Source organism: Sceloporus undulatus, chromosome 1, assembly GCF_019175285.1.
Source record: "Sceloporus undulatus isolate JIND9_A2432 ecotype Alabama chromosome 1, SceUnd_v1.1, whole genome shotgun sequence".
NCBI lineage: Eukaryota > Metazoa > Chordata > Lepidosauria > Squamata > Phrynosomatidae > Sceloporus > Sceloporus undulatus.
In genome coordinates this window covers 83,992,157-84,011,052 of record NC_056522.1, presented here as the reverse complement: position 1 = coordinate 84,011,052, position 18,896 = coordinate 83,992,157, and the positions used below count along the sequence as shown (strand labels likewise).

At 39.3% G+C, this 18,896-nt stretch overlaps 1 protein-coding gene across 3 annotated transcripts; it reads left to right on the top strand.

Moving 5' to 3' along the window:
- Nucleotides 1–224: 224 nt before the first annotated feature.
- Nucleotides 225–18,201, top strand: MYCT1 (MYC target 1). 3 transcript variants are annotated; one of them, XR_006101462.1, is made up of 2 exons: nucleotides 225–412; nucleotides 1,687–2,320. XR_006101462.1 is itself a non-coding variant. In XM_042445939.1 (2 exons), exons 1-2 carry the CDS (start codon nucleotides 298–300, stop codon nucleotides 12,691–12,693), a joined length of 645 nt encoding a protein of 214 aa, XP_042301873.1. In that variant the 5' UTR covers nucleotides 225–297; the 3' UTR covers nucleotides 12,694–18,201. The 3 variants fall into 3 exon arrangements, 2 of the variants coding, with proteins under 2 accessions (XP_042301873.1, XP_042301874.1); XM_042445939.1 differs by lacking the exon at nucleotides 1,687–2,320 and adding an exon at nucleotides 12,164–18,201; XM_042445940.1 differs by lacking the exons at nucleotides 225–412; nucleotides 1,687–2,320 and adding exons at nucleotides 8,779–8,908; nucleotides 12,164–18,201.
- The last annotated feature ends 695 nt before the right edge of the window (nucleotides 18,202–18,896 follow it).

Below are 18,896 nucleotides of genomic sequence, written 5' to 3'. Positions count from 1 at the left end.
ATGAGGCTTTTCAGCCACTGACACATTCTGGAAAACTGTTGTTGAATTGGATCCAACAACCACCAGTACATAGAACGGATAAAGTATTGTTCTTGCTTAATTCACTGTCTAGCCAAGGAAATGACGAGAAGGAAATTGTTTTCCCATCTCAGGAACCATGTGGCAATCTAAGATAAGGCAAACAGTTGCTAATTTGAGTATAAAAGCAGGAAACATGATAACACTGATTTCCTTTCATGAGAACAGAACAGTGTGAGAGAATATGTAGGAACATTTTTCTTCAAGTCAAATCTTTTAATGTTATACCAAGTGCTCTACCTTGGATACAACATTTTTATCACTTTGATAATTCTGGATGCTATGGAGACCAACGGTACTCGATCAGATAAGCCATGGCCACCTAATTTCTGGAGTAAGTACTTATTAATATGGTATTTTCTAAAAAGTATGAATGAGAATGTTTTCTATACCATATTGAATTTTTTCTGTGTGACATAGTTAAGTTGTCCATTACATGTTGTTTTTTTCCAATGCATTCAGTGTTTTTGACTTTTACAATAAAATGTTGCTAATCTTTAGACTGGGCATATTTGCAAAACAAAAAGCTAAATATTTTAACATTGCCATCTCACTTTCCCTGAGAAGTTCATTAGATGTGTCCAAAATCAGAATATTAATTTGAAATATATATATATAGAGAGAGTGGACTGAGCAAATTACTAATAAAAGTATCTGCAATGAAAGGAAGTTTGCCCACCAACAATTCAGATGAAAGCAACAACTAGAACCTGGAAAGAATGAACTAGTTTTTAATTACTTGTCTGGTAAGAATGAAATAGTTTTTAATTACTTGTCTGGTTTTCTATGATGGAACATATTTGTCCTATTTCTGGGTTATAAGATATCCTCATAACTGTTATTCTTTCACCTGGAATATTAAACTTTCATCAAAACCACATGGGACTTTCATTTATTTATATTTTAAAAACTTTATGTTATGGAGAAAACCCAGCACTTCTCCCATGGTGGTAGGAGTTTCATGATCTGGAAGTTTCATTTACTTCAGTGCTCTAGTGTGAACTATGGCTTCATGCTGAAATCCTGTTATTAGAGGCAGTTAGGGAGGAGATGGGGAAAGCCCAACCAGCCCTGTTTTACTTTTAAAGGATTAGTCCAAAGTCATTATTCTCCTAGTGAGATCCCAGATGCTGTAAAGAAATATGGGCAGTATCCTTACACCATAGCAGTATTACTGATATTTCCAAAGATGTACTTGTCTGGTTTGTGAACTGTTTGCTTCTCTGACAATTCCTACTTCAATACAGTGCTTTCTCTAGGACTTAAACCCCAGATTACACTTCATTTTGCATCCATGATACACTCCAGGGAGCTGAGATAGTTAATTTAATTGACTGAAGTTTATTATAATATAGCACTTACAATAGTGCTTACATTACTATACTGCTAAGCACACTGTAAGTGGTTTACAATGTGTTAGCCAATTTAGTTTGAGAATTACTATCTGAATAGTTTGAGAATTACTATCTGAAAGGCAGCAATGGATATGTTGGGTCTTTATGCACCCCTTTCTTACTCAGAGTATGAGTCTCCTATGCTCATACTCTGAGTTTATGAGTCTTTTTGGAGCTGAAAAGTGGCAGCATCAGCTATTGTGTATTCCTCAAGGTTGCTTCTCTGAGTAAAGGCAGTGACAACTAACAGAAGTAAACAGAAGCAGAGATGATGGCTAAATGCTTAAGCATTCCAATGGAAGGATGTGAGCAGAACTCCTCAGAGATCTGTACTGGATTTGCTGCTTTTTAATCTGTTCACAAGCATTTGGAAATTGAGCAGTAAGTATTAAGGTGACCATGTTCGCCTATAATCCAAAATATATTTTATATGGCAAGAGGAAAAAAGATTGTGAAGAGTTCCTAAAGGATCTTGGCCCTTGAGTGCCTTTAAATAATTTCTGACTTGTGGTGACCCTAAAATGAACCTATCATGGGGTTTTCTTGGCAAGATATGTTCAGTGGAGGCATCCTTTCCCGGAAGTGGGGACCTTGAAACTGTGGTACATGCACTGATAACCTCACAACTCGATTTCTGCCATGCGCTCTACATGGGGCTGCCCTTGTGCTTAGTTCGGAGATGTCAGTTAGTTCAGAACATGGTAGCCAGGTTGGTTAATGGTAAAACCAGAAGTGATCATATAACACCTATCTTAAAATCGCTCCACTGGCTGTCCATTGGTTTCCAGGCACAGTACAAGGTGTTGATCATGACCTTTAAAGCCCTAAATGGCTTGGGCCCAACCTATCTTCAGGACCCCCTCTTTCCATATAATCCACTCTGTGCACTCAGATCCTCTGGGAGGAATTTATTGCAGCCCATAAAAACTAGGCTGACTGCAACCACCCAGAGGATCTTTTGTTAACCACTCCCAAATTATGGAACTGCCTGCCTGAGGAGATCAGTCACATTACCAGCTTAGACAGCATCAAAAAGGCTGTCAAGATGGATCTCTTCCGGCAGGCCTTTCCTGAATAGAAAACCCGGCCATCAATCTGAACACCAGCCCTCTGAATCTGCAATAACCCATTTGTTCGATTTGTTTATTTTAATGTATGATTTTAAATTGTTAACTGTTTAATTGATGCTTTTTGGGGAGGTGGATATTGGGACATGGGATTCTGTATGTAATTTTTTAACTTGTAAGCCATCTTGATTGTCATTGACAGAGAGGCGGGATATAAATAAAGTTTTTTATTTATTTATTTCCATTGCCTTTCCCCGAGGCTGAGAGCCTGTGGTTTCCCCTAGGTCACCCAGGCTGCATCCACACTGCAGAAATAATCCAATTTGATACCACTTTAACTGCCATGGTTTAGTGCTATAGAATTCTGGGAATTGTAGTTTGTAGTGTCATCATTTAGCCTTCTCTGTCAGAGAACTCTGGTGCCACAACAAACTACATTTCCCAGGATTCCATAACATTAAGCCATAGCAGTTAAAATGGTGTCAAACCAGATTATTTCTGCAGTGAGGATGAAGCTGCAGTGGGTTTGATGGCAGAGCAGGAAATCAAACCCTGGTCTCCAAAGTCACAGTCCAACATTCAAACTACTACACTGTGCTGGCTCTCAAAGGGTTTTTCCAGGCTGAAAATATAAACAGTAAAATAGCAAATGAGACTCAGTGTAAATAGCTGCTGAGAGATACATAGTAAGGCAAAATATCTCAACTTCACCCAAACACTGATGGGCTCTGAAATGGTAGTGAATGACTAAGAAAGGGATCTTGAAGCTGTGATGAAAACGTGAATACAGTGTCTTGCTCCTGCTGTTTTGTTTCACTTTGCAATAATTAGAATTAGAAAAGGAACTGAAAATAAAGCAGCCACTATCATACTGTCTTATATAAATCCACAGAGCAAACCCATCTGGAATACTATGTAGAGATTTGGCCACCACACCTTAAAGTGATGGCAGAACTTGAAAAGATGAAGAAGAGGAAGTCAAAACAATAACAGGATTGAAACAACTTTCCAATGAAAGAAAGCTATAATGTTTGGGGCTTAGGAAAAAAGCGAGTAAAGACAATATGAGTCTTAAAAAAAAAACCAAACCTAAAACCAGGTTAAAACACTTATCATTAGACATAGGACTAATCTGCACTGCAGAAATAATCCAGTTTTACATCACCTTAACTGCTATGGCTCAATATTACTGAATTCTGGGAACTGTAGTTTTATGAGATATTTAGCCTTCTCTGTCAGAGACTACAAATGCCAGGATTCCATAAGATGGAGTCAAAACAGTTAAAATGATGTCAAACTCCATTATTTCTGCAGTGCAGATTAGAACACACACACACATGCATGTACAACCATTAGTAGGATTCAGCAAATTGTTAGGTGAGATGAGCCTTATACAGTCACTCATCAAATGCCAGAGACTACATGACTCTAACCTTGTCACTCATCTTCTTTTCCACTGCATGCTTTTTTTTTTAAATCTTGGTGAAGAAACTTTTTGTTTATAAGCTTGCATAGACAGTTTGTCCCGCAGTAAGAACTCTATTGCTGCCCATGAATTACAGTAAGTTAACATTTTAGTTGAAAACAGTCTAGGCATCCAAAGAAGGGGGGGGGGGACTATGGGGCTGTGCACACTGCTGCAAAAGGGCACCCTGGGGGTGGAATCGGAGTGTGGCATCCATTTGATGCATGCCCCGGCTCCATCCCCAGGGAGGCATGACACTGTGCACTGCACCACACAGCATGTGGCATCATGGCACTCCTCTGGTGTTGTATCTGCACGACACAGTTCCAGAGGAATGCTGTAAAGTTGCAGCTATTGCATCCTGCAGAGGCCAGTTGCTGCAGCTCCGATCTGGCTGTAAAAGGGGCAGCTGAAGGCCACCCCTTTGAAGTGGTCTGCACAGCCCCAAATTCACCAAAGAAATGCAGACACAGCTGGTAGAAGAGTTCTTGGTTGTTATTGTGTACCTTCAGGTTGTTTCCAACTTATGGTAACCCTAAGGTGAACCTATTACAGGGCTTTCTTGGCAAGATTTGTTCAGAGGAGGTTTGTCATTGCCATCCTCTGAGGCTGAGAGAGTGTGACTTGCCCATGGTCATCCACTGGCTTTCATGGCCAAGCTAGGATTTGAACCTTGGTCTCCAGAGTCATAGTCCAAGGCTCAAACTGCTACACCACAGTGGCTCTCAGAAGAGTTCTAGGTGTAAATAATTTTCAGTGTCACTCTTTACATAGATTATTATTATTATTATTATTATTATTATTATTATTATTATTATTATTATTATTATTATTAACCTTTATTTATGAAGCGCTGTAAATTTACACAGCGCTGTACATGCAATCTTTTTAGTTAGATGGTTCCCTGCCCTTATAATTGGGTGAATGAAGGGAAATTCCATTCGAATGGCCAGAATTGTTTTTGTGGGGCAATATATCCTACTATGCCCCATGTGGCTACTTTAAAACACTTGTTGATTATTATTATTATTATTATTATTATTATTATTATTAACCTTTATTTATAAAGCGCTGTAAATTTACACAGCGCTGTACATACAATCTTTTTAATCAGACAGTTCCCTGCCCTCAGGCTTTTATCTGGCAAGTAATTTTTAAATGCAAAGATTCTTTTATAATAAAAATAATAATAATAATAATAAAATTTATTTGTATCCCGCCCCTCTGAGAACAATCGGGGCGGCTAACAAAGTTAAAAATACAAAACATATAAAATCCTTGGTACCCTCCCCTCCTTAAAAAAGTATTAAATTCAATGCAATATTTAAAAAAAAAGAACAAAAAAAAACAACAACAAACAAACATACAAGTTAAAAACTGACCAGAAGGTCAACAACATCATACCAACAAGCAACCAGTGGGAGCAGCAGTATCTTTCCCAGATGTTTTTCTAAGGTCGGGTTCTCTATTCTGGGAAGGCCTGCCGGAAGAGATCCGTCTTAACAGCCTTTTTAAAGCTGTCTAAGGATGTAAGCAGACGGATCTCATCCGGCAGGCCGTTCCACAGTCTGGGGGCGATGATGGAAAATGCCCTCTGGGAGGTAGTCGAAAGCCTAGATTTTTGTGGCTGAAGTAGGCCTCTCCCAGAGGAGCGGAGTGCATGGGGAGGATTGTAGGGGAGAAGGCGGTCCCAGAGATAGCTTGGACCCAAGCCATTTAGGGCTTTAAAGGTGATAACCAACACCTTTTAAGAAATGTGGTGGCAATCATCATTTACTCTTCCAGTAGAATCTTCCTCTCGCTTCTATTGAAATAATTTGTTTTAGCTAATCTTTCTAATAAAAAATATATAGATAAATACAATAGGAGTGGGTTCTTTCCTTGTCAGCAATCAAAAAGAGGATGGGGGGGGGAATCCCTATTTCTGTCTGCCTGCTGAAAAACCTGATGATTTTCTGTTTCTTATTAAGATACCAAAGCCACAAAATTGATAGAAATATCAGATAACATATAAATTTCCCAGCCTTAAGCTTGATCCATTCCATCTGTAAGTGCCCACAGAAAACCACAGCAAAGCTTTCACAGTTCTGGGCTTAAGAAGACCAGGATCAGAACATATCCTAGCTAAGAAGGAAAAAAATAGCAATAATTGTATTCATGGAGTTTTGTTTTGTTTTGTTTTTTATAAAAATCTGTATCCTATCCTTGAAATAAAAATGTTCAGACTGGCTTGAAGGGAAACAGCTAATCTTGATAAATGATAGAACATTCCCAAAATTTTATAAGATACTAAGATAACCATTCCCCCCCCCACACACACACATCTTCCTTAGGTTGATGACTTCCAAAATTTGACAAGATTTGTTTTACATCAGATAGATACAGGAGAATGCCTGGCAGTCAAAGTAGATAATACTGGGGCTAATACCGGACTAGATGGACAAATAATCTAACCAAGTAAAAGGCCATTTCCAATGTTCTTAATATTTGATCAGGAGTGGCCAAAGTCCTGGTCTATATCTATCCTTTGACTGCTTTTGCAATCTCTGACCCTCAACTCCTCTTGATTTCTCATTTACTGACAGGGGGGAAAAATGTGAATTGCCTATTCCAGAAGCCACAAGAAGTGATAATTCGGCATTAAAGCTAATCACATTTCAACTACTATACTACTTACCATTAAAGAAAAATACTTCTAACTACTTTTGGATTTGTTGTTTCACTTTTTGGCAATCAAGGAAGCCCCTGGAAAGTTAAAGAGGCATAAATTTGGTTCCCAAAAGTTAACCACCCTATATCTGATGGACCCTTCTGCCAGAAGATATAAGTTTTGCCAGAAATTGTCCATAGGCAAACCAGTCCTATGCATGGTTTCATGGAAGTGTGTCCATGGTATTCAAGAGAGTTTCCTCTCAAACTGGTGTGCTTAGGATTGCATCTTAGGTCATTTAGGTTTTGCTTTTGATAGTTCAAGCATTAGTGACAAGGCTGCGGGTAGAAAATAGGTGGAATATTCTTAAGTACCTGTATTAGCATCCTCTTTTATTCAAGGCTGCGGCTATAAAATAGGTGGAATAATCTTAAGTACCTGTATTAGCCTCCTCTTTCATTCTTTTTTAAATGCCAATGGAATGTAAAAGAATTACCAACAGTCATTTCTGTTGGCGAAGCAATTAGCATATTATAATTATAAGAATATTTATTCACAGATGGCAGGAAAAGGAAGTGAGAGTTTATTTTATGATGTAAAAGAAGAATGACTCTTCTTCTCTGCTACATTTCCTCTGTCTTTCATATTCACAGACCACAAACCTGCCCCAAGATTGATCTGGGTATAATCTGTTGACCACATTTCTCATTTATTTGGCAAATGTTATTGCAGGATATTTTGCTGATTGCTACTGCTGTTGAATTTCCTTGTTACTAAGGAACACCTGGAGCAACTTGGCTCCCAGCAGGCGTCCTGCTTGCCAGACTTCACAAAAAAACTGTCTTAATTGGTGCCTGCCAACAACAACAGGAAACTGGAATGTCCATCTAATTTAATTCTCAATATGAGTGGAGCCATAAATCAAGATCTTTTGAAAAATTGCACTTTTTTCTGGGAGTAGTACCTAGTCCTTGATGTGTCCTTTGTTAGTCTAGTTGTTCTTTGGAAATATCATCATCATTATAGGTTTTATTATAGGAATGGGCAAGATTTACCTTCCCTGTCCACTTTTAATCTGAATTCCCCTCACTAGTGCAAGGTGGCCCAAGCACTATTTTTCCTCCTAGGTCTACACAGAACAAGGGGTCTTTGAGCACATTATCTCAGGAATAGCCTTTCAATACCATAATTTGAACTTGCACATAAATCTATTCTTGTTTTTCCACAATGTTTCTTGATTTCTGCATCCTGAGAGGATATTTTGCACTATTAATGTTTCCACTAAAGCACTGAAAGTTAAATATTTTAATCATCTACTGCAAACCAATTTTATATCTACTGGTAGATTCCACTCTGCCTCCTGACTGATCCTGCTAAAGTGCATGTAGTACCTTAGGTTTATGGGCAAAATTAACTAAGGATAAGATTATACCCCCCTCATCTGTGCTGGGGAAACATCTTCAGCACTAAAGTATCTTTAATAAGAATCACTTTCTAAATATAGAAAGCCAGCTTTCAACATATAAATATATAGATACATAGATAGTCCGCTGTTCTTCTAAGAATGCTTTTGAAATTCTTTGACAGATTTCAAATGTGCACATGCCTTATTTGGAATATGTGCTGAAATTTTTGTGCTCAGATGGAGAACAATGTGGAATCCCTCCTCCTGGACAGGAAGGCCGAGATGGGGGACATGACTAGAAAAAGGAGGGAAAGCAGGCACCCCCTCCTTCCCCCTCCCCCCTCCTTCCTTCCTTCCCTCCCCTCCCTCCCTCCCTCCTTCCCTCCCTCCCTCATTTATGTCTTTCTTTCTTCCCTCCCTCCCTCCCTCCCTCCTTTCTTTCTTTCTTTCTTTCTTTCTTTCCTTTCTTCCTTCTTTATTTTCTTCCTTCTTTCATTCATACCTTCCTCCTTTCTTCATTTCTCTGCTCCCTCCCTCCCTCCCTCCCTCCTTTTTTCTTTCTTTCTTTTCTCCCTCCCTCCCTCCCTTCCTTCTTCTCTTCCTTCCTTCCTTCTTTATTTCCCTGCTTCTCTTTCCTTCCTTCCTCCTTTCTTCCTTTCCCTGCTTCCTTGATTCTTTCTTTCTTTCCTCCCTCCCTTCCTTCCTTCTTTATAGAGGAGGAGGAGGAGGACCACGTTGTCCTCCTTCTCCTCTGCTGAGTTGTTCACCCCAAAACCTGGGGTTTTGCCAGATGGGCAGCCTTGCCAACTCGGCAGAAGAGGATGAGGATGAGGACAACACACTGGGCAGGTATCCTTGTCTCTTTCCCCCATCCTCTCTTGTCTCTTTTCCCCATTGCTGAGCAGGCAGCTGTGAGGAGGAGGAGGAGGGGGAGGGGGAGGGGGAGGACAGGGATAAGAGATAAGACAACCCGCCCACCATATTGTACTGTTCTGCCAAGCTATTCTTTGAACTGCAAGGCTGCCTGCCCGGCAAAAGCCCCAGGCCACAGAGGACGAAGAGGACAATGCGGTGGGTGGCTTCCCTTGTCTCTTTTCCCTTCCTCCTCCTCCTCCTCTGCCGAGTCGCTCACCTTTGACCAGCCTGGAAGTTTTGCCAGGTGGGCAGCCTTGCAAGGACAAGGATCCCGAATCCCAGGCTGCCTGCCAAAAGCGCAGCAGCCTCTTCCTCCTCCTCCACTCCCATCCACACCCTAGTGAAGACACCCAGCCCCTTATCTTAATGAGCCAAACCCCTGCCCTCTCTCACTCTTTTGCTCTCTCTCTCTCTCTCTCTGCGGCTCTACTTTTCAGCTTGCCCTGCAAAAAGCTCCTCCCTCTGGGCCTCGCACCCTTTAGCCTGCCCCCAGCTAAAGCTCTCCTGGGAAGTCTGGGGGAAGAGTCCATTGTTCCCATCCTCCAAAGCCCCGTACGATCAGGGACGACTCTGGGAGCTGAGACATCCTCTTTCTCTTGACTATTTGGCCCTGGGCCTCCAGAAATCCTTTGGCGGGCCACATGCGCCCCCCCCCGGGGCACAAGTTGTCCACTCCTGCTCTAACAGCACTGAGTAGCTACACATTAAAACTCCAGCTTCTGCTATATTTACAGTTTGTGGAGAAAAAGGAACTTTGCCAGGTTCACTTTGCCATGTCAGAATGCTACTGGGTAAAAAAAAAAACCTTCTGAAATCTCCCTTTCTTTACTGAAGTTGTAAGTCTAACTGTGGTGTGAGATAAGGATGGGTGAATAATTCCTTTAGTTTATATATGAACTGACCTAATTTTGCACTATTGAACCAATGTATATGGACTGCAACTTAGCTGTCTACAAAATCTGTATTGTTTCTAATTTTGATAGCATAGTGGGCCCTTGTTATCTGCTAGGCTTTTGTTCCAGGACTCCCTGTGGACACCAAATCCGTGGATGTTCAAGTCCCATGAAATACATTGGACAGTAAAATGATGACCCTTACATAAAATGAAAATGAACTGAAAATGAACGCCTTACATAAAATGGCAAAACCAAGGTTTGCTTTTTGGAATGTGTGTGTGTGTGTGTGGGTAATTATTTTCAAGCGATGGATGCTTGAATCGGAGAATAAAATATCCGTTAATATGGAGGACCAACTGTGTTTCCTGAAATACTATAAAAATGTGTGGTTAAAAAGAGGAGCTAAGAGAATGTATTATATTTGGATAACTGCTTGCAGAATAGTACCCAGCATTTACAGAATGAAGTAATATTGCATGTTTTGGGAGAATTGCATACAAAAAATGCAAATAAATTTTCATGCAAACTTCCTTGAAGTTCAGGACAAATTCTCAGTTCAGTACAAACTATGTTTAAGATTTCAAAAATTAGAAAAAAAGTATAAAACAGAATCAAGACATTCATGTATCCTGAGTCTAGGCAGGCTTTTCAGATAACCAATGACCAGAAAAAATGTCCTTCTCTATATTTTTTTAATTTTTTGAAAAATTTATTAAATTTTAAAAACACTACGCAATCATAAAACACCATAACACACATTACCAAAGGAATTTCCACCACAACATACATCATCTCCTACTTTACATTAACATTCTATCGTTATTTAATCTAATTGATCTATTTGGCAGTGTCAGCCATCCACTTTCCCTCTTTCTATTCCATCAACTCAATACCTTCCATTATTCTATTTCTCTATTATCTTCCCCTCAAATACCCACTTTTCCCCTTTCCTCTCTTCCCTTCTTTCTTTCTTCTCTTTCTCTTCTTCCTCTCTATTCTCTTTGCCTTTATTTCATTTTCAAATCCTCTCATTTACCCTCAATTCATTAACCTCTTCAACTCTCTTACTCTTCCCAATTCATTTATTCTGATCTTCAATCATACTCTCTACATTCATACATTACTTCCTTTCCATCATCTGCCAATTTATCTTTCCTTCTATTGTTGACTTTCTATCACTAATACCTATTTCAAATCACACCTGCTTAAATTATTGTAATATCAACTCAGTTGTTGTAAAGTTCACTCATATAATTTATTAGGTTACTTGTCTTATTAAATTGGTGTCATTACCATCCTATTTTTTTATTTCACATCTTAGTGATCTAGAGTCTATACATCATTTCATAGCTATACATCATTTTATAGCTATACTATCTCATTAAGGTGGTATGTTCGTTATGTAGTCTACAAACTATTTGTCTATTTTTAAGTGCAACTTGGTATACATGAACTGGTGCAGAAGCTTTACAGAACATCACATTAATTAATATCAAAGTGCTGTTTAAAAAGTGCAGGGCAGAAGCCAGCAACAAAAGTTGGCTGTCCTTTTTCATACTAAGTAGATAATTGGTTTTGTTGCATTCATGTTATAAAGATAATATAGCAATAGCTCTCTGATGTTATCATTGTTGTTTTGTGAAAATAACAACTAAAACCTTCTTACAACAGCAGGATGGTGAATTTGCAATGTACTTCCAAAGAAAAGTTGCCTGGTCCCAACTAGAAGAGACGCATTGAATCAATGGGTTACACTTAGATACTGGCCTGCCATTTCACTATTGTGGGCAGTAACATAAATTAATGCGCATCAACATTACAGATAAAATAATCTCAAAAATGTATGAAATGTATGTGTATGCAGAACAATAAAGCACAGCCTTAGAGAGATAAGTGGATTCCTCATAATGATCACCACTTACTGAACAATTTCTATAAGCATTCCCAGAAAGCCTTTGAAATGCATAGCCATGAAGACGGCATGCTGTTTTTAATGACTGGACTGTTATTGTTTTAAATTCTGCTGTTGAAGATGATTTATCTGTTGAAGGAGATTTCCAAAAGTGGGCAACATTGTTACAATTTTGATGTAACTGTTCCAGGGAAAAATACAACAAATAATCTTGAAGGGTGGGAAAAGACTCTTTTTGTAGCAGACCAACACATCTACTGCTTTGCAAACAGATGAGTAAACCTATTTGTCGAGAAATGTTGGTAACTATCAAAATTTGTTTACCTTCCCTAGAAAGTCTTCTGAAGTGATAAGTAATGATGTTTTTTTTTTAATTTTTAGATCAAATATTAACAGCATTTTCTGTGTCTATGATCATTGGACTCGTAATTGGAGCTATAATCTGGGCTTTATTGACTTGCCTATCCAGCCGCAGAGCAAGTGCACATATTTCCCACTGGAGCCCCTCATCTTCCAGTCGGCATTCCAGAGCCTCTCATGGAAGTGCTGTCACCAGGCCAGGATTTTACCGTAACAGCAGCTGTGAACGCCGGAGTAACCTCAGCTTAGCCAGCCTTACCTTCCAAAGGCAAGCTTCCTTAGACCAAGCCAACTCCTTCCCCAGGAAATCAAGTTTCCGGGCCTCCACGTTTCACCCTTTTCTGCAATGCCCTCCACTTCCTGTTGAAACTGAAAGCCAGCTGATTACTCTAGTGCCCACTAGTACTACCACAACCCTTACTGGGAACACCACCAACAGCCTCTCTAATCCTGAATTCCATTGGTCCAATAACAGCCTTCGTGTCTGCCACTCAACACAAACTCCACCTCCTGCCTATGATTCTATCATAAAGGCTTTTCCAGACTCTTGATTTTGATTCTTGATATTGTACATAGAAAGAATCTCAGCTCTGTGACTTTCTTTGGGAAGATACCACTGAATCTGGCCAAAGCGAAAACTATACTACAGAAATACCAATGACAGCATCACTGTGATACAGGATAAACAGAGAAAACATCGGTATCTTTTTGCTTTGAAGACTTTCCTTACACTATTTGCAATGATCTGCAGTGCTTTTATATTTATCTTTGCTTTGTAGCTATTCCTATTAGTTTATATGATGTCAATTTCTTTCACACTAAAGAAACTGAAACATTACCAAAGACGCAAACCTCAGAATAGAGGAAGATAACTGTAATCACAGTATTGTTTAGGTTACTGTTCTAGTCCTTTTTGTGTAGGATTTTGCTTTTCACAGTGTCACACTGTAGAAATTTTGATTTCCAAAATATTTTTTCTCTTGATTATTCATTAGTATACAATCTGGCAATGTAACGGTAAGCAACATCTACAGGAATTCTTCAGCAAATATCATAGTTTTAAATGCTTAAATATTTGTATTATCTTTTGCAAGAGTTATAGCTTTGTTTTCTGTTTCAAGGAAGGGTAGGGAAAGTTTGGCCCATGGACCACATTGTTTCTATGGGGTGAGATCCTAGGCGTAGCCCTGTGGAGGACATGGCCCTACAAGGGCCTCTAAGAGTCCAATATAACTTCCTAACTTCAGCAGCTGCCCAGCCCTATTTTAAGGTATAGCTCCTTCAAAACACAGTCTGATTAAGATTGTAGCCATTTAAACACTTAGCTGGAGGTATGTGTGTGCCTTCAGCTTGCCTGTCAACTTATGACAACTCCTCTGAAACACAGCCTATTTCTTGAGGGGATCCAGAAATGGTTGTTTGTAACAGAGATGCGGGACATAAATAAAGTATTATTATTATTATTATTATTATTATTATTATTATTATTATTATTATTCAAGTAGTAATCAGGCCTGATCCTACTTAGTTTCTAAGAACAGATGGGATCTGATGCCTTCAGGGTATAAGTTCATTTCAATCTACAAGTACATACTTCTGAATAGATATGCATTGGATTTGCTGGCGGAAAAAAGTTTCATGGGAACAACAGCAGATTCATGTTGGTGTCCATGGATGCAGGATTTGGGGAGTAGAAGCCCCACTGGATACCCCATAAACATGAAAGTAAAAAGAGGCATAAATTGAGAATTCTGTTCTGCAACTTCTGCAAACTATAACATTTTTTTAAAAAATTCAAAGGGTAACAAATATTTTGATAAGAGTGCTGGAATTCACAGGAAACTTTGCTGGCTGTGTTTTAACACTATCACAAAATTGCAAGGTCATCACCATTCTTCCTGGTGGAAATCACACAGATGATATCATTTCCACACTGGGGATGATGGAACAGATAATGTCTGACCCATTCTTTCATAGATGTACAGATGCTGGTGTTCCTGAATACTCACTTCCACTGTTGTTTCTTTTCTTCTCTCGCCTATGGGAAGCAGCTACACCCTTGGGATAGTCGAAGGCATAGATGGCCATGGTAGCAGGCACTTTCAAGGTCAAGACAAGGAAGGTCCTAAAGTTCAAAGAGATCACTTCACATTTCATTTTCACATTTTTCTTCTTCAGTCTGTCTGAATGCTCATGAATAGAGAGTCCAGTACAATGCAGGTGGAAGGGGTGTGAAGTCCTTTTGTGGATTTTCCCTAGGAAATTGCCTTCAGGCAAATTTATCTGCTGCTGGTGATGATAACTGTAGGCCACTTTAGATTTCCCATAAAATGTCCTGTGCTGCTAAATTAGGGGTATTTTCCTTAATTAAAATGGCACCCAACTTGTAGACGTAGATGCTTGTACAACAGCAGAATTCCTCTCAGCTCTTTGAGGATGCCAAGTGCTGATATTATACCACAATGTTTTCCTGACTGAAATCTCACTTTTTCCTAAGCAGCTATATGGTTTATTTTCATACTGATATATAGGATCATGCAAATAGCTGTATTCTTAGTACCATGGGACAAACAATGGTATTTGTATGTGTGTGATTTCACTTCTGAAAATGGTATATGGGGGAAATGATTCAATTTAAAAATAGTGCTCTCTTTATAGGGGAAAAGAAAGTACACTTGTTAAAATCTTTAAATTCCAAACATCAATTTTACCCAATTTTGGCCAAATAATAGCTTTTATGTAAGTTTGATATTCCCTTTTCCAGCCCTAGATATGAAACTGTAAGTAGCTATTTTTACATTTTACATTGAGGTCACAGCCAAGAGGTCAGAGTTAATGAAGGAGATTCCCAAAATTGACTAATTTATCAAAATGCTGGTACGAATTTAAAACAGATGGCCTTTTTGTGTTGAAGAGACCCTTTCTATCAGAGGTTGGGTGAAAAAAAAATTAACGTATGATTCTCAGAAGCTTTAGCCAGCATGGCTAGGTCTTCTACCTCTTTGAGGACATTGTCACCAGTCATGGCTATCTGTTTGGCAAGAAAATGTATATCCTGCCCATATGATGTAATGGTTTGAGTACTGGACTAGGGCTCTGGGAGATCAGGGTTCAAATTTCCACTCAGCCATAGAAACCTCTGAGGCGACCTTGGACAAACTATGCTCTGTCAGCTTCGTGGGAAGGCAACGACAAACCTTATCTAAATTAATCCTGCCAAGAAGACCCTAGGGTAGGATTGTCATAAGTTGGATAGACTTTGCGTACAACAACAATAACAAATGCCCATAGCGTAGGTCTGGTCTTCTCTTACAAATATTTGTGTGCATTACTTCACTGCAGAATAGAAGAGAGTCAGACTCATTCTTAAACAGTAAATTGATTTGTGCATTCCAAAGAAGAAGGAATGTTTGATCTGAGTTTTTATTATTTCCACATAGAAAATCAATAAAGTCATATAAGCTTCATGGAAGCTTCTAGTATACCAGGAGAATTTCCCCTTCTCCACAAACAAAGCTTTGCAAAGTTGTGTTTTAAGAGTAATTTAATGATATTGTAGAGTATAAATATATACCCTCCAAAAATAGTTATAGCTTCAAAAGCAATTTTTGCTTTTCACAAAAAGAAATTAAAATAGTTTCTTTCAGTTACTTTTTAAAAAAGCACCTCTGAATGCTGTAAATTACTTCTTCTGCATGTTACTATGGTACAAAATATATTCTTATTCCTGTCCACTTTGCTACCACACACGATTGCACAAGATGGAAACATTAGCCAGCACTTGAACCATGTGAGACATTCCTCTAATATTCAATGAGGCAACATATCTGTAACCATAAAGGTTACCAGAATGTTACAGTTATACAGCAAAAGAGGTGCACAAGAATCTTAGATTGGCTACTTAGTAAAGGACACATAACTAAATAATGTCTTCTGGCCTGATACACACACCTAGACCACCTTAAGAGCCAGCTGGCTGGTTTGGATGATAGCTGAGTGATCAGAATGCAAAGAAGATGAGGTTTCCATCCCTCCCCCCAGTCAGTAAGTAAGGCTTTGACAAGATTTGCAATAAGGGTACTGCTTCTGATGATTTCAGCCTTGTTCACTGGTTCACTGGTTCACTGGTTGGAGGGAGTGGAAATTTCATCTTCCTTGGCCCCACCTCCTGAATAGACCTTCTTCACACAATCCAGCAGCTGACTCTTAAGGAGGACTGGGGTGGCATTATGTAGGTTGCCCATAAGCATACATAGATTTATTGATTACAGACCAGTTATGGATCCATAACAAATCCATAACTGCAATACTGAATACCAATCATAATCCCTTGTTAAGTTACAATTCTAACATCACATAATTAGGCCTTAGTTACTGAATCAAGAATTCACTATAATTTGTCTGTAATATTACCCTAAGAATTTGGGGGGGGGGGGGCAGGAGGTCCCCTCCAAGTATGCCAGTTGTTGGGGAAATTATCCTTGCAAGAGATTGGGTAACTTCTGAAATTAGAATGCCTGTATATACCAGTACTCACTGTAAGGACTCCAGGTTTGGGTGAACTAAAAAGGATTTTATTTAGAAAAATATCACACACATGCATGATAGCAATTCAAACAGACACAGCATTCAGCATTAGAGCTAAACAAAATAGAGAAGTGAAGGTTGGATAGGGGAGTTTGAGGGGTTTGCTGAGAGTGCTAATTACCTGTTCAGAGAGCTGACCACAGAAAGCTGGAGTTGCTCAAACTGGGAGGTTTGAGGGTGGCACAATTCATACACAGAGCACAAATGGGGGACAACTGTATGCATACTGTGAGTGTGCAGACTGGGTTTCTGGGACCCATATTTATACATAAAAAAACAGCCCTTGTCAATGGGCTATCTTGTGCAGAAACAATGATTTGATGTTTGTTCCATAGAATCAACAATGGTATTCCAAACTGGTTGATGGGTTTAACTTTAGGGGCACAATGCAGTGATTGGATTCGGACAACCCCAGGGTGTCAAGAGAGGATAAGGTATTTGGAAATATGATAGGAAGCTTGCAAGGAAGTTGGCTTACTGCTTAAGGTTCAAGGAAATCCTTTGTTTCTGAGTTTCAAGAGGAAATGGACATGACTTGGGGGTAGGAAGGAGTGATTACAACACTCATTTAGGTTACATGGGTCCTATCCACACACCTTCAGGTCTTCTGTGACCCCTCATGAGAAGTTCACCTGGCTTTGCAAAGGCCATTGTGACCTCTTAACAATCATGTTTTTGGTCTCAATGCAACAGATATGAAACATTAAGATGTGTAACCCCCCTCCCCCAAAGTGGGATATTCAGGGAGTGGTAACAGTAATGAGTTCATTACAAGCTCTGTTTAGAAATCATATGTGTTTTCTTTCCTTACATGAGACCAGAAATGTGAAGAGAAGTATATGTCTAGAGTTTCTGTTAAAATGTTGCCATCAAATCATATCAAGTTAGATTCCCCAACTGTTTTTAGTACGATCTGATGCTTGCAAAGTTTAAGGCCTCAATGTACTTGATAAGGGCTAACAGCTATTTTAAAAGGCCTGTTTTTGCCTCTATCATGAACCAAGATTAATGGAATAGCTCAGATGAATGAAATGGTGAACAGCATTTCCTCACTTGGACATAAATGAGTCTTCTGGCCTTCTTTTTGACTAATAATGAAAGCAATCTGAAATAGGGTGATTTTTTTAAAAAGAGAACTGCCAAAGAGCATGTTACAAATGAGTAGTAAGAGAGTTTATATATGATGTTATTCCATGCATAACATTAATTTTTACAAGCAACATATGAAATACTCTGTGTACTATATTTTTGTCTCCTGTAATCCACACTGGATGCATACAGAAATATTTTTGTGTCATGTGCGTGTTCAAGTTATGGTATCTGAAATATAAATTCTTTGGTCTGTAACCACTTGTGAGATCCGTGCTGTATTACTGGTAGTCTCTCTCTTTATAAACCATTTCTTTAACTTGTGTTTTTTCATCATTATGAAAAGCTGAAGGGTAAATAAAATTAAACATCTTCATCTGTGATATATGGGAATTCTGTGTGTGTAAAAATATTCTAATTTATATATGAAAAGATATGTTTTGGAGAAGCATGGGAAAAACTGTCAGAAGATTCATCTGGACGCCTGGACCAGCAAATCAAGCTTAATGGGGCACTAGATGATCTCAAAGGGGCCATTCAGACTATGAAAAAAAAAAACGTTTTTCAAACCGATTCTTCCATGTGAAGTTCATATTCACCCCGAATCCCCCACAAGCGAATCAGAGGCTTGCACACCCATTCTGTGGCAAATGCTCCTTAGAGCGGGTTAAAATAAATCGGCGCAAATAGCGTTTCTTTTGAGAAACCCCAGTTCTGTGGAATGTGAACTTGCACCCGATCATGACTGGGGCAAATTGAGGGAGGGATTTAGGTCAGAGGGTGGGCAAAGGGCAGGGCATTCCCTCCCATCATCAGAAGGGAGGGAGGGAGGGAGGAGGAGGAGGAGGAGGAAAGAGCTGAATCTGGATGCAAAGGGGTGACTTTTGGGCTTCAGAGGTGGGGGTGGAGAAAGTGATGAAGGAGGAGGAGGAGGAGGAGGAGGAGGAGGAGGAGGAGGAAGAAGCTGGGAGAAACAGTCAATGGGCATCTCCGAGGAAGGAGAGGGTCTGAAGGAAGGAGGAGGAGAGATAGATAGATAGATAGATAGATAGATAGATAGATAGATAGATAGATAGAT